The 27,741-nt window shown below is 42.8% G+C and overlaps 1 protein-coding gene across 3 annotated transcripts in view; it reads left to right on the top strand.

Moving 5' to 3' along the window:
• Positions 1-1,633: 1,633 nt before the first annotated feature.
• The window catches only part of SHTN1 (shootin 1), a 61,776-nt gene continuing 35,668 nt past the window's right edge, over positions 1,634-27,741 (top strand). Inside the window, exons 1-6 of one of the 3 annotated variants that reach the window (XM_080597618.1) lie at positions 1,634-1,835; positions 9,960-10,012; positions 17,254-17,314; positions 21,729-21,823; positions 23,962-24,130; positions 26,963-27,060. In XM_080597618.1, the coding sequence (XP_080453744.1) occupies positions 1,778-1,835; positions 9,960-10,012; positions 17,254-17,314; positions 21,729-21,823; positions 23,962-24,130; positions 26,963-27,060 (534 nt within the window). In that variant the 5' untranslated portion in view covers positions 1,634-1,777. Of the gene's footprint in view, positions 1,836-9,959; positions 10,013-15,355; positions 15,758-17,253; positions 17,315-21,728; positions 21,824-23,961; positions 24,131-26,962; positions 27,061-27,741 lie in introns of those variants that run through there. The other 2 variants (XM_080597619.1, XM_080597617.1) reach the window with 2 other exon arrangements.

Genomic DNA, 27,741 nt, shown 5'->3' with positions numbered 1-27,741 from the left:
CTTCTGAACTTTCCACATGCCTTACCTGAGCATATCACCCTTTGAGACACTGGTACAGCTCACATGGCTCTCTGTGCTCCTTTCCGGGATGTTACACATGCTATTAACCAGCCTAGGACAGATAACACTGTAAAACATCAATACAAAGTCTCTTCATGTTTTAAAGGTTTATTAGGTCACGAAGACTAGAGTATACTGTCAGGGAAGGAGGAGGCAGGAGGACTGAGCAACAATTTGTAGTGAGGTCTTCTTCCCTTCCTTCACAGATGTTTCTAACTAATGCTGCCATGTCTGTGATGTGCAGATTTCTGACAGCCATGGTGATCTATGGGTTTTGCCAAGGGAGATGGATGAGCTGTGCCTTTCCCATGCTTAAAGAGTAAATATGCAGAATGTTGTTCAGTTCACCACTACTGTGGGCCACAACTTCGGTGTGACTGACAAAGAGTTCTTGGAGACTGAGATCTACTTCAAATTCACTCTAGTGTTGTGCACTGTGAATGGGGTGTGGCACAGCATTTGGCTAGTTAACATCAAAAGCAGTAACTTTATTTCAAACTTGTGGCTTTTGAGTTTCTGAAGTTCAACAGAAAATGGGCAGAACCAAATTCTGCAGTGTAGCTACAGTGTGTTTTTGATATCAGTCTTCAGATGGGCTGGGTAGGGTGACTCTTTCAATGCAGAGCTCATTGCTGGATCTTTTCTTTTTCGAACTGGAGAACAGCAGGCAGAACTTCAGATGAATGAGGCAAAAGTGGTTTCTGTCAAAGCGCTCTGCCGTCATGTTGTCCAAAAGTTTTGGTCATGTTGGCCTGCAGTTGCTTCCCTAAACCCCTTGGAAACATTAATGTAACAGTGTGTTGGTTGGTTGGTTTTTTATCTTGTTCATTTTCAATGTACCAATGCTAAGCTCAGAGAGTAGTTTTACACTCCCACCACTCCTTTGGGTGGCACGTCAATCCAAGTAGAAGGCTGTTCTACACAAACTTTACTGAAAGGGCTGATAGGCATTGGAATGGGCTGCCCAGGGTAGTGGTTGAGTCACCATCCCTGGAGATCTTTAAAAGACATTTAGATGTAGAGCTTAGTGATATGGTTTAGTGGAGGACTTCTTAGTGTTAGGTCAGAGGTTGAGGTCAGAGGTTGGACTAGGCGATCTTGGAGGTCTCTTCCAACCTAGATGACTGTGATCCTTTGAAAGCGTGCCAAAGTGCTCATCAAAAGCCCCACAGCTGGGCTGTAGGATGGCACACAGCTGCTTCCCTTCTGGCTGGCCGTGCTCACCCCTCCAGTCAGGACAAGGCCAACGCGACCAGCAGGTCCATCTCCTCTGCCCCGTGCCGTGTGGGGGGGGTTCCCTCCTACCCCTCCATACCATCCAGACCCCACTGCCTGTCCTGCCTTCCCAAGGCTCCCACCGTCCCCTCAGCACCCCTGTTACCCCCCCCCTCAGCGCCGCCAACCCCTCGGGGACCCCCGGCGCGGGCGGGAAGCCCCCGTGAGCCCGGCGCCCGCGTGTCCGGGCCGGGGGGAGCCGTGGGGCGGCGGGGAGCCGGCCGGGCGGTGCCGGGCGGTGCCGGGCGGTGCCGGGGCCCGGCAGCGATCGGTGCCGCCGCCGCCCCCCGCACATGCTCACTGGGGCGCCGCGGGAGTCTGGGCATGTGCAGAGCCGGCCGGGCCGGGCCGCTCGCCGAGCCCGCCCCGGGGCTGCGGCCGCCGCCCGGGGAAGGCGCCAGGTGCGAGCGGCGCTAGGTGCGGCGGAGCGGAGCCGGGCGGGATGAACAGCTCGGACGAGGAGAAGCAGCTGGAGCTGCTGGCCAGCCTCAAGGAGCGAGGTAAGGGCCGGGCCGGGCCGGGCTCTGGGCCGGGGGGCTCGCCCCCGGCTGGCGCTGAGGGCAGCGGCTGCGCCCCCCGGTACCGCCCCGGGCTGAGGGCGGCCGGCGGGGGACGGGGCGCGGCCTGGGAGCGGCTCCCGCCAGGGCTCCGCTCGTTTCTAGGCCCTTGCAGGGGAAAAAACAAAAAGCCTGAATAATGTGAGAGAGCTGGGGATGGAACGAGGGAGCTGGGGGTTAAATGAGGGAGCTGACACGCTGTGGGTGACCCCCCCGGAGGTGCCTCGCCTGCCCGCACCTGCGCTGCTTTCCACCTGCTCAGGGTGGGCACCGAAGCGATGGGGGCGTAGGGTGAGGGGCTCCCTGCATGGGCCAGGGCTGCTGTTAACCCGGGTTTTAACACCTCATGGCCTGCCTGGCTGTCAGGCTGGTAACCCCTGGGTGACACCGATGAGCCCAGGTGTCTGCACCCTCACACGCAGCTCCCTGGGAGACCACCTCAGCAGCAGGGCTGGCCAGCTTCGAGAGGTGAAAGTCCAGCTGCACCGAGGGCTTTCTCTGGAGGGTTACCTTCATGGGAAGCTCCTTGCTGTGTCTGAACTTTGTGTCCGTCTGCGCCTGTTGTGTGTCAGGGCCTGTCACACCAACCCATCAAGCACCTCCCGTTCCAGTCCTCATCGGTGTGCAAACTTCCCGGTGGTAGCTCAGGGCCAGCCCTGGTACGCCGTGAGTTTCTGCAGAGCCTTTGTAGCTCCAGTGTAAATGAACGAACGCGTTTGTCTTGGGCTGGTCGGTTTCCCCGTGTGAGTCACTATCCGGCAGAGAAGTCCAGTGCTTCGGCCTTATGGATGGTCGGCTCCACGAGTGTGGTGTTTGGTTAGAAAACTAAAACATTGTAATATTTTGTATTCTGTAAGAAAGGGTGTGGAAAAGAGCTTGGATACTCAGAAGGTAGCCCATTTTTCTACCTCCCCTGGTCAGTCTATGTCCAAACCAAGCTGGTCTGGAACAGTTTCTACCTTGTCTGATTAAACAGGAGCTTCTCTTGACCAAACTTCAGGTGGATATCTGTGATCACTGGCCTTGGCATTTGGTTTTTTTTGCTTGTTCCCGTACACTCAGTACTGGAAACTCACAATTATTGGCTTCCCCAGATAGATTCTGCCTTTCAAGGATTACAGGTGGTTTAAAACTCATGGTCATATTTATACCGTGAGACCAAAAAATAAGGCTAAAAAGCTGTTTTTTTCCTGACAGACTGCATCCTTCCAGTACTGTTGGTTCCAGAAGAGCTGTCTGTGCCAAAACGACAGTTGTTAAAATGACAATAATCAGTTGCTAACAAGGCAGGTTTGGGTTACTCTTCAGAGAAATCCTAGCTTCTTGAAATTGGTTAGAATCTTCTTGTTGACTTAGTGGGACTGGGGTTTCGGTTTTGAAATCTGAAAGTCTTCTGCTCTGGTAGACTGAGTCACCACTGATGTGTAAAGAAAGTTTATGAGACTCCAAGAGTAAGTTCAAAGGAAAGATGCTGTAACTCGAGCGCTGGCTGTCCTAGATCCTCTTAAGCTATTGAAACAGAAACTAACAGGCAGATCCTGACCTGTAAGGGTCTGTTCTTGATGGATGTTCCCCAAAATTAGGAGTGTTAGTAATTTGTTGTGAGACTAGCAAGCGTTTTTGTAATTGTATGGCTGCCTAGAATTTTCCCTCTGTTCCACTTTCAGGTATAGATAATATTACTCTGAAAGTAAGTGCAAATGATGGAAGGATCTGCAGTCCCTGAACACCTGGGGTGCTGGGTGTACATTTTGTTCAGGAGTCCTGTATTTATAGCATTTAAAGTGTTACATGGCTTCAGCTTACTGTAACATTCTGGCCTGTTGTCAGGTTTCTGGATAACGCCTGTTGATTTGAAAGAGTTTGAAGACATTCATTCCATTGCCCTTGTTCAGGTTCTCTTTCAGGATGTGTTTTCCTAGTGTTGAGAAACAACCTGGCACGTAACGCCGGGTAACCGAACGGGCTGGGAGGCGATGCGAAAGGCAGAGGAGAAGGCAGCAGCCCGTACGTGGCTGATGGCTGTAACGTTTCTACTGCTGCTTATCCTTTTCCCAAGCAAGGTCAGCAGATCGCACCTGAGGCAGGTGTTTCACGGCAGCCACGCAATTGTCAGTGGCAGCTGTGACACTGACTGGTGTCTGGGCAAATCCACTTGGCTGCGGGGCAGGGCTCTGAGCAGCGGCAAGGACGCCGAGGCTGTCTGTGAGCGTGATGTGCTTGTCTTTCACCCACGCCGAATTTTCCAAGTCCTGCATATTAGAGTTGGATACCTGACACTGCTCCTTCTTCAGCTTGCTCTGTTACCGAGTCTGAGGTGAGCATCGTGGAGAAACACGATCTCTGTGTTGATAGTTCGGACTTACAGAACTAAAACTCAAACAATACTTTAAATAGCTTTGAGATGGCTTGATTAGATAAAGCAGATCTGCTGTAAACATTAGTGTTACCTAAAGGTACTCTCAGTGATATCTCCAGCAGGGCACGTTTCCATTTAACTGGCCCGTATAATCCCTATGGGTGAGACTCAAATTGAAAACCAAATGCTTCTGGAAACAAAATGAGGTGGGCAAAACCTTGCCTTACCAATGGCTCGGTGTAGGACCCAGCAAACCAGCCTAGCAGCTGCCCCAACCGTGATCGATTTGCAGCATGGAAGATTGCCTTGTTTGTCTTTGGTTTGATTGGCACTGCCGGAACTTTGCTCTTAAAGAAATGCCTTCAGCTGCGGTCACATCTTTGTTTGGATGAAAACAGCAGCCAGCAACCACAACAGCTGGAGTTACATTCTACATAAAACTACACCTGCCACTATCACAGTCAAATTTCTGGCGACTTTGCTAGATTACTGTAGTTAACTGGTGTTAACTAGTTACTACTGTTAACTACACAGATACTAAACATGATTTTCTTCACCTGTTTTAAAGGTCTTATCGTACTTTGTGTTTGTTGACTTTTTTGATGAAGTGTGATGATTTCCCGTCTCTAACCCCACACGTTGTACCTATGGTTTTTTGGTTTTTAGATCTGCTCATTCTCTTTAAAAAACAAAAAAGTGCCAGAAACTTTGAATATGCCTTCTAAAGGACAGACCACCAGTCTGGCACAAACATCGCAGGGTATCACTTTTACAGCATGTGATATTGACAAGCTCTTAATGCAATTTGACAAACTTATTCTTTGCGGCAGAGGAGTAACTTTTATGGCCAGGGGAATTTCTTTATTCAGGGTAGGATATCCTGTTGGCTGCTCTGTTCTCTTCTGTAGTCACCTGCTCTGCAGATTTTATTCCACATACCTGTGTGTGCCTTTGTACACAGTAGCCGTCATTCCCCACCAAAACCCTTCCTGCTTGAACGCTTTCTTCATCTGTTAAGAGTGTACAAGCGTTTCCCACTTCAGTTGCTTGTCTGTAACCCCGCCTGGTTTTCAGAAACTTGTGAAGGCAAATCTTTCCATATGAGCTGATTAGGCTTTATCAGCCTGTAGTATGTTTAATTTCCCTTTCTGGCATACAGGGAGCCGTAGGACTGCAGGATACAAATTTGGAGTCTCAGTAAAAAAAAAAAAAAAAACCTTTGTACATAGTTGTACAGATTTGAGTAAAATTAAAGCATGTGGGAACATGGATGCAGTATCTGACTTAGTCTTCATTTTTAATGCTTGCCTTTGTATACTTACATGTGATTTTTCTTTTAAGGAACTGCTTGGTATCTGAACATTACAGCTTGCACGTGGCTAGTGCCACCAATGCCACGCTGCATCCTGCTGGGTTTACCTGGGTTTAGCAGAAGGGATCTTTGCAGAAGATCTTTGTGCATAAAATGGGGAACAATGGAAAAATCCAGTGCTTTTGACCTTTATTTTCACTCCTGGCAACAGTTCCCAGGCCTTGCGCACGCTTTGCTCGTCAGCAGGTCGTTGCTTTTTGAGAGAGGGTTTGTGCAGCAGGTTTGGCCCCACTCCCTGTTTTCCAAGTGCCAAGTTTTGGGAGTGCGGCAGGAGCCACACCGACGAAGCTTCTGGTGTCGTCCTGCTACAGGGGTCCTTCTCTCTTTAGGGATCCGTCCGAAGCTGCCGAAGGCCAGGCGTGAATTCCCTTCTCCCAGCGAAGTGACTCCATTAGGATAGCTCAGCTCACCCAGGGCACTGCAGGCTTTGGCTCCTGCCTGTGCCCGCACAGACATGCCTGCCTGCAGTCCAGGGAGCAGCGAGGGAATGCCCTGCTTTTTTGGACAGCTCTGCTTGCTTGTTGATCAAGTGAGGTTGAAATGCTGAATCTGAGGTTGGATTATGTGCTGATTTGACACGGAAGGGACCTCAGTCTGCTTGAAGACTGCCCTGGTTTACAATATAAAAGCTAAAGTATAGGAATGCAGCATTGCTAAGGTTTTTCTTCTTCCTGTTTTTTAATATGCAGCTTTAGAAGGGAGTTTGATTAACTTTTTAATTATAAAAGGAGTGGGAAGTCTGACCATCTCGCTCTGTATACATGAAGGTGTCTTTTCTGGTTGTTCGTTAGGAATTATAGTCATTACATACTCCTCCCCTTGTGACCTTGTTTTAGTAATAAGTGCTTTTTAGCATAGTAAGTATCCAATATAAAAACATCTAATTGAGATAATACCTATCATCTGTTGGCAAGTCCAGGTTCGGGAGACAGGCTGACAACTAAAAATCGGAAGACTAAGATATAATTAAAGGAGCCGTGGTACACAGAGCTACCTGCTTAATTGAGTACCGACGAAGTCTGCTGATGGGTGCTTCCAGGACAGCCCGTCCTGGCCAGGGAGCAGTTGGTGAGCGAGCAAGGACGTGTTAAGGAGGAGCAGGCTGTGTTTGCCCGTGCTTTGGCTAGTTTAAAATAAGAACAAGGTTGGCTGCGAGTATGTTTTGGGTGGGTTAAGAGCTGTAGCCCAAAATATTCTGTTCTCCTCTTCCCAAATATTTTGTTTCCTTAGTCTTGAAATCAACTCGTAGCGTTGCCCTCCGCCTGCATGAAGATAGTCTGAAGCAAAGAAGTGTCATTGGGACCCTGCTGAATTATTTCCGTAAGACCGCTGTGTATCAGGAATAATTCTGTTCAGGATAAACTGAAGTCAGTGTCAGAGAATGGCAGTATCTCAAGGTATCTGATGCATATTTGGTATGCTTCTTCAGGGTTCACTGGAGACTAGTGGCTACAAAATAGGATTTTTACTGTCAGTATGTGTTACAGTGAAGATTTTTCAAGAAAATGATGCATAGTTGTTCTGGAATTTTAGTAGCACCTTTGGTAAAGCATCTTCACTTGTTTGTTTCACTCACCACTAATCTTTATTCTAGGGTAATTTAAGTATAGCATAATCTGAATGAGTCAAGAGGAGATGTAAGAAGTTTTCAGATGCCATTATCAGGTGTGCTGTGTGAAAGCCTCCACAGATTAGGGAGAAATTCCTGGCTCTCAGAGGAGGGTTAGGCAAGTCCTTGCACAACAGGGTATGTGGTTTGTCAGTCTGTCAAAATGGGGATACCACCTCTGGTCTGCCAAAGAGGTTTTCAAGGCTAAATGATCTATTTGAAATTGGCAACGTATAAAGTGATGCCTGGTTGCTGCTGGTGTTCGCTTCAGAGTGAAGAGATCGTTACCACCTTTGTGCAGGTTAGTGCTTCACTGAACCTTACCCAGGCTCTTGACTTTTATTTGAGGTGGTCTCAAAACTTCATTGTACATAAAACACTGGAAAAGCTTTCTATAAAACCACTATAAAAAAAAAACAACAACAACAACAAAAAAAACACCTCTAATATTTAAAAAATAAGCATAACAAATCCACCAGCTTTTCATTTGCCCTTCATAATTTCAAAGTTCTCTTCTGCCTTTGTGGAGAAGCTGATATACAGCAGAAAAAGTGTGTGGTCATGTTTAAATTATTAGCTCAGTTTCCAGGCCTGGTAAAAACAGCAGTTTCTTCACTAGTGTTTAATAAACCAATCCTGAAAATCCCAAAGGTGGGATCTGTATGGAAGCATCATCCAGAAGTTGCTTCCCATGACGAAAGATGTTAAATAAGGTACTGGAACCTTCCTGCTTGCTAGCTGTATTGAAGGAAAAGATCATTGTTAATGACAGTAAGGGGTGGCCATGGTAAAAAGACACCACAGAAGGCTGCAGCACAAGCCTGGCGTGAAGCACCTGATGATTTTGTGGTTTTATGCCTTGACAAATGTGTCCTGCGTTACCATCTGCAGTACGAGAGGGAAGGGCTTCCTCAACCATGGCATTCGGATCCCCATCACGCGGAGGTGAGCTGTTCCACGGGGTGCCAGGGCGTTGTGTAAGTTCATCTCGTGCTGTGCTTTGCGGTAACTTGTTCTCGTGCCTGAAGGGCTTATGGCTTCAGAGTTGTTGGTTTGTGGAGCGCGTGGGGAAAGCTGTCAAGGGTGGGACAAGGCTGCGTTTGCATTTTTCAGTCGTTCGCAAAGCGGTGCGTGGCAAGTAGCAGTTTGCCTTAAGAAAGGCACGCAAGCACCGACAGCTTTCAAGTTCAAAGAGGCTGTATCTGGGGATACAGCGCATCCTTTTCTTGCCTCTCGGTGCCAGGTGCTGGAAATCTCTGCCTTCCTTTTCCTAAGAGGACCACAGAAATGGCTTAGCAGGGGGATGGTGATCGAGAGGCATGGCTTTTACACTCCTGTGCGAGAAGTAGGTCTTGTTTCACTTTATGTGCCCTTTCTTGCACAATCCTAGCCAAGGAGCTACAGCCTCTGAATCCCAGATTCCTTGTACCTCACTCCTGCACCTCTAAAATGAAGTAACCTTGGAGAAAAGAAGGGCACTTTGATTATTATTTAAAAAAATAATGAAACAATTGATGTATTTCTGTGCTGGTAATGAGAGTAATAGACATGGCTAAGACAAGCAGAGCAGCAGTGTCTTGGTCCTAGCTTTCAGAATTGAGTTGTATTAATTTTGTTTCAACAGATTTTGAAACACTGGGGATAGAGGAGAACAGTAGTGCAAAGTGGAACCTTATTTCTAAGAGCTGCTTGTTTGAAAGTTTGGATATTTAAGCTAGAAGGGAGTAGCAGGTTTTCAAGTGGCTAATCCACCAGACTCTGCATGTTGATGCCTTCAGATGTAGGTGGTGTGAAGTTTAAGAGAAATATCCAACATCTCCGTCAGCTGAAAACTATATATTCCAACCCTTTATCCATTTGTAATTAAGATGGCTTAAAATAACACTGGTATAGTAGTGTAGCTTTTGCTTATATCCGAGAAAAAATGTGAAGGGTGTTTAGGTTCTTTATAGTAACAATAAAATCTCTATGGCCTTGAAGGCCAAACAGTCCGTACGGGACACGCTGAAAGAACGATAGGATCGGGATCCTGTGGCAATGAAGGTATGTAGAAGGTATACATAAATAAGGCATGAAGGTAGTAGAATGAGTGGTTTACTGTATATTTTTGTGTGCCCTTTTTAACCAGGAAGCTTATTTGGTAGCCGATTAACTGTTTCTGCGTGTTATTTACTGATTTGAAACAACAGACCTCCACATCCTGGAGGCTGATCCCTTCCCTGCTGATCCCTGCAGCTGAGTTCTTGTGTGATCTTGGGTAAATCATGCAGTCTTTTCATGTCTCCATTGTGGGGTGCAAAAGAAAAACGTATAAGGTGCCTAGCTACTCTGAAGGTACGCAGGTGTATGTATGCATAACAGCGCTGCACCAGCCATGCTTTCTAGCATTGATCTGTAACCTGAGCCAGTGCGGGCTTAAGCTGGTGTCTGCAAGGCAGTGCGTTCACCTTGTAATTTCTGAACTCAATCAATAAGATTGTTTAACTCTCCATTGATCAAAAATTGATTGTTTTGGGAGCCACCATCTTTTTCAGACACTTTCCAATTACTTCAATTCTAAAAGGATATCCTGTTCATCCAGGGGCTGTTAATGAAGTTTATGACCCATGCTATTTAAGAAGTCTGTGTAGATAGCCAGAAGAGTTTCAAAATGAATGAAATAGCTAATCTGAGTAAAAGAGAGACTGCAGTGTTAACCTTTTTTTTTTCTTTATTTTTCTTCTATAGCTATTGGCGAATATGAAGAGCTTAGAGCAGAAAATAAGAAAACGAAAGAGGAGGTTTGTATCCAAGGATTATTTCTCTAATACTAAAGTGCTACATATCAGAACACTTTATTGATGGAGAGAGGTTGTCCTCTGCTTTTGTGAGCTCAGCTGATCGTTTCCAACAGCGTCACTGATCAGTACTTCTTGTTTTAGGTAATAATGTAAGTAACTCCCAGCAGCTGTTCCAGATGTTCTACTCCAGAAACGTTGCTATAACTGTGTGTATGTATATTTAGATGACTGCTGCTATAGCTGGTTTGTGTATGGTTACAGTGTCAGCATGGAACAACTGGAGTGTTTAGATATTCTTAGGACAACTTGTTTCCCTTAGCTCTAAACAATGTTTTGTAACAACTTGATTTGCACACTGGAACTGACTGAAAACAGAATAGAACAACCCCTGCCCTTGCTCAGCCCCTCTAAAAATTCAGAGTGTAGGAATATGATTCCTGAAGATACTCAGTCCTCTCTCTCCACAAAATGCCTTTTGATAGGAGAGGAAGATGTCTTATCTCAGTCTGCACAGCGGTACTGCAGCATAAAACAGATTTGCAGTGTATCACATATCCTTTTGTGAAATATGTATGCCTGTCTAACTTGAAAAGAGACTTTGAATGTATGGACTGAACTTCATATGTTACTGCAGGCTTTATTTTTTAAAGTGCGTAAGTCCTGTAGTACAAAAATAATGTCCACTTTCTAGGTTGTCTATTGTAATTACGATAAGCTGTCTTCCTAGTAGGGAAATAAGTAAGCACATTCGGCCAGGTCTCTCTTCTCACCCAGGACTCTTGATCATTGAAGACACTTCTTTTCTGTGAGGAAACCAGCAAGAAGAGAGAACTTGGAGAGAGGCTTGATGGCAGTGTTGTGCTGTGTAAACCATTGTCAACGTGCAAAAGGGTTTTAGCAGATACCTGCCAAAAGAAACTGTGGCCAGTGGAAGTCTCTTATCAGTTCTGGATAGTGAGGAGGGCAGTGGCAGTACTGCTCCTCTGTACTGCAAACAGAAATTTCCCCTTTCTGCAGTATCAGTGAGCTGAAGATGGAAGCTGTATGTTAATTTTCAAATCTTTATTAGCTGCCAGGGCATGTAGGTTTAGTTTTGCTTTTTGTCAAGTCATTTCTGAAGGGGTCATTTTAGCCTGCTTGTTTTAAATGTTGCAATTCAAGGCTGTAACCTTGTCCTTCAACTATTTTCTCATTATTAAAGAAAACTTGAAGCTTATCTTCACATTTGAGCAATCGTTATGCCTACATCCACTGAGCTCAGCATATTCTGCTTCACTCCCTCTTACCTACTGACTTTCTTGTGTCTTCTGCTGTGCTTGTCGCTGCATTCCCATTCTCCTGTCCTGTACCAGACCCTCAGATATCCCAGGAAACCTGTCCTCAATGTTCACTACCTGGAAAACTGTGGCAGTTAACTTCCTAGTGCTCAGGAGAAAAGGAGGGTGAAACTGAGGCAGACCACAAGCCCATCTGTAAGGGCTGTAAGATCGTGTAGAGTAACCTCCCCAGAGAGCTCTCCCGGCCTCCAAATCATTTGTAGCCCAGGGACTTGTTGAGCTGTCTGTGTTCTCTGTGTGTTCTCTGTGTGTCTCCCCTCGAGCCCATGTTGATGGCTTGACTTCCACCACATGTGAGGAGTTCCACAGCTGGACTGCCTGCTGCATGGAGAAGGAGCTCTCCAGCTTTGTCCTGAAACTTACTCCTGCTACACCCACATTGGTGTTTCTTCAGCAAAGCTTTCTTTATGTTGGGGAAAGGGCAGGGATTGTTGAGGAGGGTTTCCTTGAACTTCATTTGTATTTACAAAATTTTTTTCAGAGGCAATTGAAATGAAAAGATTTGCTGCCAAAATCAAGATGAAATGTTCTGAGCTTACTACTTGCATTCTGCTTTTCTTTCTTCCTTACTCCTCTTTTTCACAAGATTTCTTTCTTATAACTGCTTCTCTGTAGTCACTCCCACGGGTTTCTTTGGAAACCTGGTATGACGTTTTTCAAAATACTTGCACAACAGTTGGGCATCCTCCAGCACCGAGCACGTGCTGAACTCATTTGCCCAACTAGAAGATGGGGAGGGTGAGAACCTCCATCCTGCAGGTTGGTGAGCTTATGTAAGCAGTTCTGCTTAATGGTTTAAGTGCTTGGACTCAAGTGGTTAAGTGGGAGGCCCTGAGTGCATTTCTTCTGCATGAAAAGAATCCACCGATACAGAGTTCATGGTTATGTTTACTTACAGCGCTAATACTGGCAGAAACTATTGGAGGGCTGGGTAATCCTGAAAGCTCATTAACACCTCTGTAACTTTATATCTTAGTTTATGCTTTGTAGGGTTAAACCTGATCTGGAGGAATTATAGCACAGGCTACCTCTGTCTGTGGATCTTGGAAGTTGTGAGTAAATTCCAGTACAATTTCTGCCGTTGTCAGTCAGTATGAGTGTAAACTCCCTCTGTATCCATTAGGGACACAATTGCATTGACAGGAGGAAGGTAAGATAATTTTTTAAGGCAGATTTGTAGATGATTTGTGGAAAGTACCATGGAGTTAGATAATAGTCTGTGTGTATATGCTTTTGACACACTCAGTGGAATTTTTTTCTAAGTCACCAGGACACCTGTGTGGCTCTGGAAGCTGAGCTATGTCCGTTTAATTAATGGAACAATGATCCTACTTTATATTAGAAACAAGGAACTAAGCGCCTTGCAGGCAGCTAACTTAAAATCACATGTAATTTTAATTTTTGAAAATTTTTGAAACTGTGTACTTTTTATTCCTTTTTTTTTTTTCAAAATTGGAAAGTCAATTGATTTTTACGTATGCTACTTTGCTCAAAACGCTACCACTTAAGAGGATGCTACTAACGTTGAAAATTCAGGAGCAAAAAATCAGATCTTTGATCCACAGTGTCTCTTCCCCATTCCCTTTTTTTAAATTGCTGATTTGGAGAGCTCTGGTGGGGCCTTTGACAAAACTAGCCCAGGCATTTTTTTATTAGTATTTTTAAGTACTTAAAAAAAAAAAAAGGGAGCAAAAATGACACCAGCAGATTACTTCTCTTAGGTCACCCTTTGAATCGAAGTAACCAACTAAGCATGTGTAATAGTTCACAAAAAGAAATAAATAGATAACTAGTGCTCAGTTGCACACACGTGTAGTTAATATGCAGTTCTGACGTATTCAGAGTCAGATCATGAATAAATATTTGACTACTTGCTAATCAGACAGAAATGACTCTGAACACTGGTTTTGACAGTGTTTTGTCATTCTGCCAGTAGGAGAAAAAAAAAAAGCAAGACAGCTTTCCCAAACAGTAGGTGTAATACTGTATCTCTGATAGATCATTCATGGTGTTTGCTCTGTTAAAGCACACATACAGAGTGGATTATATGTTTTGTCACCAAATGGGAACAGAGAAGGGATTCTGCCTCAATGACATGCTCATTCTTTCAAGGAGCATAGCAAATGTCATAGGATACTTGTGCACGCTGTGCCAAACTCATAATTTTAGAGCAAGCATTAAATCTGCATAAATTTTACAATTTGTGTAAAAGGGACAGAATGTATCTTGTGTTGCTTAGCAATGGCTTAATTGACGATATGGCTACCATGTGAACTTCTTGCATTTTAATATCTGGGCTGAACAGTCTCCTCCTTGTTTTTGCCCTTTGAAGGCCCTTTTCTGAAGTCAGTAGGACCTCATGTACAAAGTAGCTGGCAAAATAGAAGACTGTTAGATGAGAATAGACAAGAAACCCACTAATTGTCTCCCTGAAATCAGTGGCAGAGGGTCATCAGGTGGGTGGGAGCGGGTGCGCAGACCTGTGTACCCGCAGCCTTCCAGTTGCATTGCATTCATTCATTGCGTGGCTGCATTCACTGACTACCCGACATCGTCATGTGGTATCAGGATCCCGTGCTGGCATGGAGCTCTCTTGGTATTGTGCTAGCTCCGAGTACACGCCGAGTCCATTTACTGCCATCACCTTGCTGTATAGGCAGTATTTGGTGTGAACACCCATACTTGACACGTAGATGATTTGTTTCTAAGTAGTCAGCATGTTAGTCGGTTCTCTCCATTAGAGCTGAAAGTATTGCCTCATATTGTGTGCCTAAAGGCAAAAATCTCTAATGGAGCTGGTCTGGCAAAGCTCCTGAAATTGGTTCTTTAAAGATGAAGAATCATAAGGAATTAGTTGCAAAATGAATTTTGGAAACTGAACTGTGACTTGTTTCTGAAAGTACAAATGCGATGACTTTTCATTACCAAGTAATGAACATTGACTCCTGCAGCTAGCTCAGGACTGAAATGTCTGTTGTCTATTACCCTTGGTTTTTATTGGGATAATGATGCTATAAATATTAGATTAAAAAGATTGGAAGCAAAATGATATAAAAGCTTATTTTGCTCTGCAGAGAAGCTAGAACTCTTAACGGATTAAAACCAGAACGAATGACTGACAGTCTGGGAGTAGTCTACTGTTTTTTTCCATTTGAGGGTACTCTTGAGTTTGGAGCTATCAGTTACTACTGACAAGGAGATAAATGCTTGAAAACTGTTTCTCTCCAACAATTCATGCACTTGAATGTGAAAAGTGAACAGTGTATTTTACAGGAGTATAACACCACTCTTCTAACATTTAGGGTGAGTTATCTGCTGGTTAATTAACAGTTCTGTTGTATATGCCTCAGACTGCTTTTTTGACATGAGGTGGCTGTGAATTTTTACAGCTCCTGTGCTTTGTTGAGAGCAGCTAGCATACCTAAATTTGATATCTGTAAATACCTCATGATTTCAAGCGAAGATCTAGTTCTTTGAAGGGGAGATCGTGTTCATTATTATTAATCTTAATTATTTTATATGAACAGTTTACATAATTTCAAGTTTTAAACAGTGCAGGAAGTTAAAGACAATTTCAACTTCTCCTAATTTTTAGCAAAATTGGAGATCAACAAATTTTTGTTTTTGCAGGACCGTGTAATGGCCCTGCTTGAACAGGTCTGATTGCAAGACAAAAGGCAAAGTGCTTTCCATTGATCATTTCAGCAAGGGCAACAATCTCCCATTCTCTTTTTCTTCCTGCTCTTTCATTCTGAAGCACGGTAGCAGCAAAAGGAAAATATTCAGAAAGCTGCAACTGGGAGCAGGAATTGCTCTGCTGAGCCCCAAACCTGCAGACCCTGATTGTGCAGAGAAACGTGTAGCTATCCGCAGAATAGTCGGCTTGTCGTGGTCCAAATGGAGCTCTCTGCAAATAGCACTCAAGGTGAAGTGGAACAGGTCATTTAACTTCCCCTTTCTCTGCACAGGGAAAGCTGTTACACCTTACAGCACGTTACTGGAGGATTTCAAAAGGAGTTTCTTCTACTGCTGGGATAGGGAGCGTACTGCGTCCTGTCCATCAGGGTTTCCGTCAGTAGGGAAGTATCTTGTTGATTTACGCAGGCAACAGATTAAATCTTTAAAATGCTATTCTTAAAATGCTATTTTTCTTTTCCTAACTGAGCATTAAAAGCACTTTCTCACTTGATGTGCAGCGGGCTGTAAGCTTGCAGAGCACAGAGAAGTCCGTGGGTGAAGTATGCCAGGGTGGTACAGTGTCTCTGTTGTAAAATGTGAAGAGGCAGCAGCAGCGGCTCACACTGCTCCCCCTTTGCAGTGCAGCTGTGCTCTGCAGAAACAGTCAGAAACACTTCCTTTCTGGGTCTTTTACTGCCTTCTGTTCTTAGACTGTGCTTCTACCGGTAAGGTAAGACACATTTCTGCTGAGGAAGCTGGGAGGGAGGGCAGCAAGCAGCAAGATTCATGCACGATTTCCCTTCCCCACTTTTCCTATGCAGGACAACCATAACTGCTTCTTTATTAACAACCCACAGCGTCAGATGAAACAGCGAGTCCTCGTCCGGCACAGCTTGCTCCTTCTGCAGCTCTTCCTTGTTTCACAGACCTTCCCTCCTGCTCAGCCACTGTCCCTCGTCTCGTCACCCCAGTGCCACAAGAGGAGAGCTTGCTTGTCGAGGGCAGCTCCTGCTGCTCCCAGACGGCCGTCGGCAGCGGCTTCCAGTGCCGGCGTGGAGGTTACTCCTGTGGCGACACCGCTGGCATCCTCCCCCTGATCCTTCTTTGGGCCTCATCCAAAGTTCCTTGGGGCTGATAGAAGGGCTCTCTTGAATTTGGCTGCCCTTGAATTGCGCTGTCTCCCTTCTTGTTACTTAACAGCAGGCTCCTTTCCCAGCCAGCTCAAAGTGGGTCCTCATGTGGAAAAAGTGAAAATCGAGCAAAATCATTTCGGCTTTCTTCTTTTCCCAATTCTGTTCCAGTGATTGGCATCCTTGTAATTGCAGGAGTAGTTGCGCTGTGAGGAACTCAGTCACACAGATCTCTTCCAGAAGTTAATTTTTGATCTTGAACGTGCACAGCCGCATGTGAGGAAGAATGCCCGGTGCACCATGAGCGTGAAACACGTTATGTGCCAGTCATACTTCCCCTTGGGTCATGGGGTTTTCACAGTGCGGTTAATCACTGACTGTGGCTCTTGTGAAGTTTACTCACTTCTCTGGAATCTTTCATTTGCTTATAAGTGGGGTTTTATTAGAAAAGTCTATTTAATGTCTGTTTTGTTCCTTGAAGAAACCTTTTTGTCATAAGATCAGTGGCTGCAACCCTATGTAGTGTTAGCATTAACCTGAAAATTAATAAAACTGAGGTGGTGAGAAATCATCAAGGTATGAAAAAGAGTATCCTTCCCTTCTCAAGGGTTACTCTTTGCTCACAGTGTTAGGAAACTGAGAGGGATGTCCCTGTTATTGGTCTGGGGTATTTTTTTGCACATGGTAGGTATGGAAATGTATAGCATTGCCTAAATCTATTTGTGTTAAAGAAACTAGACTTAAAGCATATTCATGACATGCAAAATATTACTTTTTCTGTTGTGTGGTACATGGATGACTGTTTATACCAGTCTGGGATAAATGTAGCTTTTCTAAAATATTTCCAGAGTAGCTTGGAATTGGAGCCTAAAATCAAGTATAACTTGTCATTTTTGTTGAGAAATACTCTGAGTAACAACTTTTATATTTAGCGCTCCCACCAATCCTGTATGACTGAAAGCAAAAATAATGCTTTGATAGGCTTCTGTACATTATTGTTCAGCAGCTGATCTTGTTGATTTTCACATGTTGTAGCTGACTGCTAATTAAAATAACTGGTGTTTCAGTGTTTCACTTCAGTTTTCTCTTTTCCTAGTGTGACAAAATCAAACAAGAACGAGATGAGGCTGTCAAGAAACTGGAGGAGTTCCAGAAAAGTAAGTTGATATGTTAGTGGAAGTTTGTTTCTATAGACTTACGAATATAGATCTGCAAACTATAAAGCAGTGTTAAGAATGCCGAGAGCGAGGTCCGCTTGCTGTTTCTCCTTCAAAGCCTCGTTTGAAGCAGTTAATCCGGTAAGATTTTGGTCATCGTCAGACTGACTGGTGTCACAGCACTTACAGGTTGACCCAGGTGGCCATTCGTAAGGTGCAGAGTGGTGAAAAAAACAGTGGTACAAACGTGGCTCTAACTCACCAGGGTTCTGCAAGTGACATTGGGAATAATATGTGCTTGGATTGAGGAGGATTTGACCCTACTGCTGAAACTGCTGCTGCTGAGGATAATATTTTTATCATGAAGACAGAAAAATTACTTTAAGCATAGACATACCATTAAAGGTTTTTAGGCTGCACTGATGTCCCTTGATAACTTTTCGGGCAAGTTCCGTCTTGTCTGGGCTGTGAGAATGTCAATATTCAGTTTTACACTTTTATGGTAATGGTTCTATTGAAACTGTACGGTGTCTGGAAGCAACAAAGCACATCTAATGGGAGTGGAAGTATTCTAGTGGAATAGCTCCTTAGAAGAGACAATTACAATAGGATTGTGGTCTGTTATGTCTGGTTTGTGCCAGTACGGTGAACTGCACGATGAAGCATTAGAAATGTGGATGAAGTTAATGCAGGATAAGGAAATCACATGGTCTATACTTTTGTGTGTGTTAATAGAGGAATTTGCTCACTTCTATTTTATAATTGTTCATATGATACAATTATGGAAAATAGTGTAAGATCAACAGGAATCATCTACTGCCTTAAATGATCTTAGATAACTATTCTGTGAGGCAAGAATGTTCTCTAAGAAGTCTAATTCCTCTGGAAAAAATTGCAGCCTGTTTTGTTTTTGTTATGATAAAGGAATACCAGAGTGTGGCAGAAAATGTCAAGTAGTTAAGACTTAAAATTTGAAGTAATATTTGATGTTGTAAAATTTTATAGGTTTCTTTTATCTTCCTTTCACACTTTTAAAGGACATACCTTGTAAACATAGTGATAAAATGCCAGGAATATTAGGATTTTAAGGCAATAATAGAGCCCATTATTTGAACGACAATATAAAAGGCAATTATATTGATGAAGAGCTACATCGGCTTTGTGTCTGTGAATAAACTTGGCCTGTACTCAGCTTCTATTTGTTCTCCTGGCATAAACACATATTGTGTGTGATTCCAGTTTAATGGGGCCCCGTTTGTATGCCAAGCAGCTGCATTTTAGGCCCTATTGCGTGATTTCATAGCTCTCTGAAAATTGGTTCTATTGAGCACAAGAGATAGAAGGTGGTGGTGGGGGGGAAAGCTTCAACACACAATCATTTCTTTTCAATTGGAGCCAGCAAGGTTGATGACAACATGACCATTGTGTTATAATGATAAGACCACTAAGGATCTGTACCTCTCATCAAGGCTTTCACACAACAGCAGATACAATTTAATTCACTGCTCTGTCAGCAGTGCTGATACCATTATGCCGTCTGTCTCCACAGTTATAATCACTGTCCTCCGAGAAATGCAGTTGAAATGATCTTGAGCAGTCAAAGAAACTCTCAATTAAGGCTGCCACTTCCAATGTGTCAGATTGTGTCTTATGCACTTGGTACAATTTTCACTTCCAATCCTGTTTATTTACAATGTCTACCAGTAATTACGCTTAACATGTCATTTAGTGAGGGTGCCCCTGCCAAGGAGATTGTTGGGTGCTGCAGTACCATTGAGTGGGAGTTTCTCGCAGTCAATGCCATCAGCGGCTTTTAGTCCCTGATGGGATGCAGTAGTAATGTTGATAATGCAAGTATCGTGCTCATCAAGTCATAATTAGATGCCACTCAAATGTGCCACTTGTAATAACAGTGTTGATTCATGTTTTCTCGGTGACTGCAACTACTAATTAGTTAAGTGGTTTTTGGTTGGCCTGCATTTGCTGCGGATTATTATTACCCCTGAAAAAAACTGTCAAGGTTAGAGATGTTTCAGGCCACTTAGTGCTGCTTTATGAATTTTAATATTGACATAATAAGAACTTTGGACAGACTTAGGAAATAATATATTTTTGTATTTAATTTTGAAAGAATTTTTTCCCCTGAGTTAATCATAATTGCAGGTTAATTAAGCTTAAATGAACCAAGAGTAATCTCTAGTTCTACCATGTGAGCCCGATCCTTGTTTCCCAACTTTAGCTGGCTTTGCTTGAGGGCATTCGATTCCCGTCTGTGAAATGGGAGCAGCGCTGTATCTCCGCTGGTCCCTCATCCCGACTGAAGCACTTCATTGCTCCAAATTCCTAGAGCTAGGTGGAATGAAAGCAGAACCAGTATGGATGTGTATGTGTTACCTGAAGCTTTTCCTCTTCTAGATTAAATGTAGCATCGTGTATGGCATGCTTAGAGCACATAACTTCTCTAAAACCAGAAAAAAAATGAAAATCCAAGACAACCAAAGAAAGGTGGGGTGGTTCTGCTCTTAGAAGACTTTGTGAATACAGTTTGTGGACCAAGATTTCCCAGTTCTCCCCTGCTCTATTTTTTTTTCCTGCTTTAAAGGGGAGTTAGCAGACAGCACTTGAGAGAAGCTCTGGTTTTTGAGCCCCAGGCCTTTGGATCAGACAATTTAAGGAACACCATGAAAACTGCTTATATATTATATACCTTATTTCTTACATGCAGCTACCGATTTCATAGCAAACTCCAATGTGTTGCTGGTTTCCTGTGTCATTAACTATAATGTTAGTTAATGCTGGATAAGCAGCAGTAAAGCTGCATAAATAGACTTTGTCAACAGGCTGCGCTTTCCTATTCAAAAGGCCTGTTTTGTAGTTATTAAGATGATCTCTGGATATATCAGAGGGGGTTAAGTATCTCTCTTCAGTTTTTAGGCAAAAGTCTTAGAAGAAGGCAGAAGGCACATACTATCCAGTGGTATGAAATGGTTAGTTTTTAAACCTTATCTCTATGAAAATGGAAGGAAATACTAGAGAAAGTCCTCCTTATTCCTACTGTATTCTGCCAGCCTTGTTCCTCTTTCAAAGTGGTAAGCTGAAAATGGTCCTTGCTGCTCACTGAACTTCTGACACTGGGCTGAAAGGAACCTGCCATGAAGTGCCTTGCAGAATTAGAGTCCAGCTGTCCTTAGAAATGGGAAATTTGGTTTCCTGCTTTGCCTCAGAACCGCTGTGCATCTTGAAACTTTGTCACGTAGAAGGCTTTCAACACTAGTTAAATACCTACATATTGCTGAAAGTTGAGGAGAATCGCAAGCAAAAATGCACTTGTGCTTTTAAAATTCCTCTAACTTGCATCGTTCTCCTATGTTACTAAATAAGCTTTGTTCTTTAACTTCATGGTCAAGTTCATCCTGTAGGATTGTGAAGGCAGGGTGTGAGACCACAGCGCTCACCTCAGTGCACACTCAAGTGCAAAGAGACCTTAGATAAGCAATTGAGACGCTACAGCTATATGGTAATGTGGAACTTGGGTTGTTCAGCTGAAGTTGTCAAAAGTCATACAGTGCGAGCAGTGTTGAATTTCCATCAGTATTGCGTCCATCAGGGCATACCCCAGCTGCTACAGCAGGCTTCAAAGCTGATAGGGCAGAAAGAGGGGAAGGAGCAGGGCTGTGCTAGTCATTTAAACTGATTCTTTGGAGCACGTGTTGCATGAGGCATCACAAGTATAGAAGCTTCGGTCACTCCTTTCTCTGTTTCCTAGTAAGCCCTAGGTCTGTGCTGTACATCCATCCTGCAGCTTTTCTTCTGCCTTGTGTTCAGCAACTGTGATGATGTTCAAAATACTATTTAAACCCGAGGACTGGAAGGTGAGAATAATATCTTTGTAAACTGAGTTAATCTTGCTGTTTCTGAAGATCAAAACATCAATATTTTTAAAGTTGCATCCATGCCAAATGTTCAGGAGAATTACTACGGCAATCTTAAGGAGCAATCCTAATGATATGACTCCACTTAGGACTACAGCTTAGGACTTCGCCAGTTTAGGACTACAATTTTTCAAGTGTTAATGAAATAAATGTTAATGAAATAATTTTTTCAGGTGTTAATGAAATAAATGAAGATGGCCAGGGAGGCTTCTGTTGGCCTTCTACTTCCTTAAGTTTTTGTTCCATTCTCCAGTTCCATCTCTAAGGCTGCAGGCACGGCTTCAGAGAGTTGCTTAAAGCAACCATCCAAATATTCAGTGTTCAAAGCAATTTCTGTCTGTACAGATGTTCTAATTATGTACTTCCCAGTGTTTGAAATTTTTACATAGAAGGTTAACAGAAAAAGATGTAATATTTCTGATCATGGGATGCATGTGTCAAATGCAGGAAAACACTGACTAATGTTTAAATTCTCCTCCTAGTTTCTCACATGGTTATTGAGGAAGTAAACTGTATTCAGAATCATCTTGAAATTGAGAAGACGTGCCGTGAAAGTGCTGAGGCTTTGGCTTCTAAGGTGAGAACTACGGTGATTCCGTTTCATCTGATTTCCTTTTTTTTTTTTTTTTGTTAAAACTTGATATTGTGTGCATGTCCCATATATGTTTTTGCATAATCTTGTAGATCTGTGAAATTGTTTTGAAGTGGCAAAAACTGTAAGTCATATGGGAGATGCGAAATACAGTTCCTGCCCTTGGGGGGGAAAAATACCCATTTTAATTTAATTTCTATTTTGGAACAGTAAGTCATGGACCATCTTGCTGATATCTAGTTTTTATATGCATTTAGGTTAAATGGAAAACAAGTTTTAGAACTGTCCTGCGTGAGATATAAAACAATAATGAGCATTTCAGTGTCTAAATCAAATGGAAAAAGTCAACCACTGCATTACATTTCAGGTGATTGTTTATGAAAGCAAAGCAAGGGCAGGGGAAAGGTGACCTCCGCTGCTCTGTTGATTGCGTCTAGTCTGATGAATTTAGCAAGTGTGTAATTTTCTATATTCCATCTCATCAGAAGTGCATTATTATTAAAGAATGTTTTTATCTCTGTGTTATATATTTTTGGTTGTGTAAAATGCATCTGAGCCACTTCATCAGAAAATGGATTACAGCAATTTTGAACCAAATTTCATTAGCAATGCTGACTGCCTTCTCCCTCCCCCCACTCCCCATCCCCTGCCCAAAGTACATCTTTAGATATGGTAAAAATCACACCAGCAAGAAATCACTTTAATTTAGATGCATTAGCAATGTACTTTCTGGAGGTATTTACTTAATTGTTTGCATAATGACACTATATTAGAATTCGTAAGATAGACAATCAGCATCTAAGTAAGAAAATGAATGTATTTATGTAACTTTTCTTCTTCTCTGCACTTTTTCTGTAATGGAGGTCCAGGGGCAGTTCCAAGACTGACTTTATCCCCTAGGGGTGCTTTGCCAAAGTGGATTTGTTTGTTGCCATAAACCATGTAAGGTTCCCCACACCACCCTGCCTACTTGCTCCGTTTTGTTCTTTGGGAATGAGGTGAAGTTCTTGAATGAACCTCCTGTAGTTAGGGGGCCGAGGAAAGAATCAAAGATGATTGCTCAGGCAAGAGTTCAGGGCAAGCCTAACCGTTCAGTATGTGTTTTATTTCAATGCAAAAGCTGGACTTGTGAACTACACGTTGACCTGGATATGTTGCATGTCATTAGTGGAAAATTGAACCTCATTCTTAGAGCTGAATGCAGATAATGCTTGGCCGGTGGGTGGGCAGACACCCCAACACCCACCTCACCACTCCTGAGATTATGCTGAGCCTGCTGAGACGTGGGGTGTCTAGATGCAGAGCAGCGAAAGAAATTTGGAGAGTGAACATTTGCAGCAATCCCCATTGTTCGTTTTTTCCTGGTGCTTTGGTCCAGATGGAAATACACTATAAAACCTCTTCTGTATCAACCACCAACCAGGCATGTGCTTAAGCATCCACCCTGGAGTGGTTTCTGGCTTGTGGTCTGACACACAAGGAATTGGTGTGTGGTATAGCTTTCATTTTACATATCTTGACTTTACGGTAGTAACTCCTGAGAATTGAAAATAATCTGAAATAATTTTATAGTAATTTTGTCCACATTGGAAGTGTAATTGTAGTGTGTATTATTTGTAGTTCATAAGCAAAAAAAGCTGATTTTCTGTGACCAGTTGATACAGCTGGCAAAATCAGACGAGCTTTCAGGAGCACAGTCCCTTTGTTCAGATCATTCAGTTAGGGCTCTTGTTGATACTGGTACATGCTGAAGGGTTCAGAGCTGAAGCAGCTATCAAAAAGGCAGCATAGCATTAAATAAACTTGATAGTTGATTTGATTTAAATCTATACAGGGTACTTATTAGTCAAAAGTACCAGAGAGGAATATGTCTTCCCTGATGGAAGGAGGGCATAGTTGAAGTATCATGTTGAATTCAAACCTTTTCAGAGGAGAAAGAGGGGAAGTTTCCCATCTTTAGACCATTTTAATGTTGAATGGAACATTTAAGCAAATGTCACTTTGTCTTGCTCTTTGTTTGCTAGCACTTTCAAATAAGGGTGAAAAAAGCTATTTTTTTCCTTGCACAGCAGCATAAAGATAGACTAACTAGCTTCTTACTGTTTGCACTTCTGAACTTTCAGCTGAACAAAGAAAACAAGACCTTGAAAAGAATTAGTATGCTTTATATGGCAAAACTGGGCCCGGAAATTATCACTGAAGAGATTAACATTGATGAGGAAGATCCAGCCCCAGATACAGAAGCCAGCTCTGGATCATGCAATTCTGTGCGTTGTCAACAGCAAATAAAAGGTAAGCGTTGTTGCTGAGCCTACAACACCAGAGCAGGCATGCTCTAAAGGATGGCTGCATTGGCCTGAGACTAGAGATCCATCTGGCTCTGTGTCAGGCTTCTCAGAGTGGACATCAAAGGATTTCCAGGGAGGACTGTAAGGACATGGTAGGCCTGTAGTGATAATGCATAATGTATATGATGGATATATGTCCTGCTAAGTAAATTACAGGAAAATGGGATCTACGCAGCCAAGAGAGCTCAACGTTACTGAGTTGGTAAAAGAAACGTTTCTTTAGGTCCGTAACGAAGTGAAAGGTAAGCGGAAGGACAAGGTCACCTCGGTATTTACTTCAATTGTAGTGTCACTATTTCAAAGATTGTAAAGCAGGACTCTCCATTGATATTGCCATTGTGTACCTTTGTATACACAAACTTTGTTCATATTCCAGAGTTCCTGCCAAACAAGCAAATTAGAAAGGGACTGTTGTACCAGGGAAAACAGCAAAGCTTGGGAACATGGAAGTACACTGCTATGAGAAGTCTGTGCAATATGCAGAAATTTCTCGGTTCTTTTTGATAGGCTATTTGTGTTTTGTTAGTAGAAAATTTGCCTTTCTTTCTAGTCTAACCCCACAGTGAAGTAATTGTGATTTTGTATATATCTTGCTATATCACAGTGTCCAGAAAAGGGGAATGCCCACATTCTTCATTCTGATACAGAGAGAGATTAAATGGTTTCACTTAAACAAGCAAAAACATTCATTTTTTTAATAAGTTACAGTAGCAAACACCGTGCAAGTACAAATGTCTTGAACTCAACCTGACCTTGTTGATTGTTGTCCGTTTGAATGTTGTAGCCTCAGTGAAGCAGTACAAAGTATCACTGGAAAAAAACAAACACAACAAACACTAGTATTTTAAAAATGTTTAAAAAACTAAAACAGTAAACCTCACAGAACACCCAAGAAATAAGATGTCGTATACCTTTTTATAATAAACAATTTTACGTACTCCAGGTGTAGGAAAGGAGGCAGAGAATGGTGTGACCCACATCATGCAACCCATCCGAATCTCAAATAAGATTCTGGAGTTCCTCCTGTCTTTTAATGGAGAAAGATGTCAAGGATACTGTTAGAAGGGGCAGAGATTCTGGCTGCAGGTCAAAGGACAACGTTGTTAGGAAGGGTAGCAGGACCAAATGAGAAAAATATTTGAAGAAATGCTCTGCTGTATATGGTCTGTGCCTTGCCGAAGCATTCATTAAAGAATAAATGTGGCAGGAGTTGTAAAGGATTTAGAAATCTTGACTTCTGTTCCTTTCTCCGGCACAATTATTAAATGTTAATGGTCCTACTTTTACAAGTTCTGAGTATTTTAAAAGCATTGGCATCCCATTTGCTAGAGGAAAAGATATTCTGTTCCTGTGCCTGGAGAAAAGTGGGTGTATGTATGGTAGCAGAGTGATCTGACCACATGTACCAAAAAGCAATATCAGGGCTCTGTCCCCAGACTAAGCCAAACTGTGTGGCATTAGTCTTGAGGGAAAAATCTGGTAGCATCTAGGATTATCTGCGAAGCGTAAGATCACGTGCAATGAAAGAGGTGTTTTCAAATCTCCCCTTGATGCTCTCTGGTGTTACCCAAGTTGGTATGGATACGCTTCCTTCTCTATATGTTGAGGTTGATATATGTACTGTAGCGCCTGACTTAACCCAGTTACCATAAATTTCAGAATCTTTTTTCCATTAATTTCACTGGAAAGCGCACATCCGTAAAACAGAAGATTTGGTTCAAGAATCTTCTGGGAGAACAAGAATTTTTCTTTCCTTTTCAATGTCTGTGCCATTAATTGAGAGGAAAATAAATTTGAAGCTCCTGAACTGGGAGGGGAGGGGAGGGGAGGGGAGGAGGAATTGACATTTAGGAGATCTGAAACCAAACAAAATGACATCCAGTATGTTGTCGTCATCTGCAATTGATTAGCAACAATTTTCTTAACTGGTGGCTGGTATTCAATGAACAGCAGTGCTATGAAATACTGGAAGCAGGTGGGGAATGAGAGCACTTACTGAAAGCTAATATATATCAATAAATTCATATTTTGTGGTGTTTTTCTGTTAACCTAAACCTTGATATATTATGTATGCAAACTGATCTCCTGTTAAGAAGTGATTATAATCAAATGGTTTATTCCATTGTGAATTTAATTTATTTCATATTTTGATAATTAAGGAACAAAAATTCTGAGGGGAAAATTACAAGCATTAGCTCTTCCATCAGTAAAGGTTATATTCTGACTCTGTTCACATGTTACAAAGACTAAAAATTGGCAGCTGTTCAGGACAATTTCTTCAGTGGAAACCTCCCAAGTATTAACTGCCTGTTGTTGTGTTTATTTCCCTTGTGACGAGAACTCATGATCCCAAAAGAACTGAAGTACATTATTTTGTTTTAAAGGACGCCTATTAAAAATTGCTTTCTGCTACCTGAGTACCAGAGTCTCTGTGATGTGACAGTCTCCTAAGTAGGGCTGAGGACACTCTGTGGTGACAGGATTGGCCCCGTTATAGCATGAAATGAATCATTCAGAATGCAAATGAAGGTGGCAGTGCTGAACAAGGCACATTACCTCAATAGAGTAAATCTGAAACTGGAGCCTGATGATAGATCTGTTACTTGACACTTCTGCGAAGTTCCTAAATTATTGAGGATGCACCGTGAATGCATCTGATGCTTTGCATACAGTTGTTTTGTACTTGATTGTGCTTGCACTGCTCTGACATTTCTTCTGTTGTTTTCTTCCAAGAATAAAATAAAAATATGTTTTCATTTCCTTCCTCAAACTGCAGAGCTGCGAGATCAAATCATATCTGTTCATGAGGAAAAGAAGACCTTAGCCATTGAACTGGAAAACCTGAGGTGCAAACTTGTAGAAGTAATTGAAGAAGTATGTATTGTACCATGGAAGGCGAGACCACGTTAGCGTGTAGTTGGTACTTTTTGTATCTAATTTTGCTAAAAACACTCAGTTGTGAAGTTAATTGAATACTATCTAATCGAAAGTCCTGCCAGCCTGCCCATATGAGGTACCACTTAGGGCACACATCTAGAAGGGGCCTTCTATGTCAGAGCCCAATCTGCTGCTGTTGCTGGCAGATGATTCTTCATAATCTGTTCTAATGCCCATATTTTCATTATCTCCCCTTCCTGACATCCTCTCACCCATCAGCCTGCAGTACAATTTTTTTTCCCCTTAAACCTATCCAAATGCAAGAAATATTTTTGGAGAATTCGCGGTTTAATCACTGTTGCTACTTCATTGAGCATATCCTTGAGTTTAGCCATTGGCAGTGTCCTGTCATGGCAATTAGACCAGCAAATTGGCTTTTTGAGCCAGCAGTTTCATTCCTTCTTGAAAACTGGATAAGCCATGTACTGATGCAAATCAGGACTTAGTGGTTCTTCCTGTCTGTGCAACACTTGCATTCAGAAAGAGACAGCTGACAGCTCTTGAACAATGAACAGAGCCCAGGGAAGGGAAAAAAAAAAACAAAACAAAACACAAATACAACAAAAAATCCAGCAGCCTGTCTATATTAAAGGCAAGCAGTCAAGGGCGAGCTAGTAA

The sequence above is a fragment of the Anser brachyrhynchus genome, assembly GCF_964034855.1.
Source record: "Anser brachyrhynchus genome assembly, chromosome: 6".
Classification (NCBI taxonomy): domain Eukaryota; kingdom Metazoa; phylum Chordata; class Aves; order Anseriformes; family Anatidae; genus Anser; species Anser brachyrhynchus.
Note: the sequence above shows the minus strand (reverse complement) of the source record. Positions and strands in the feature narration are given on the sequence as shown.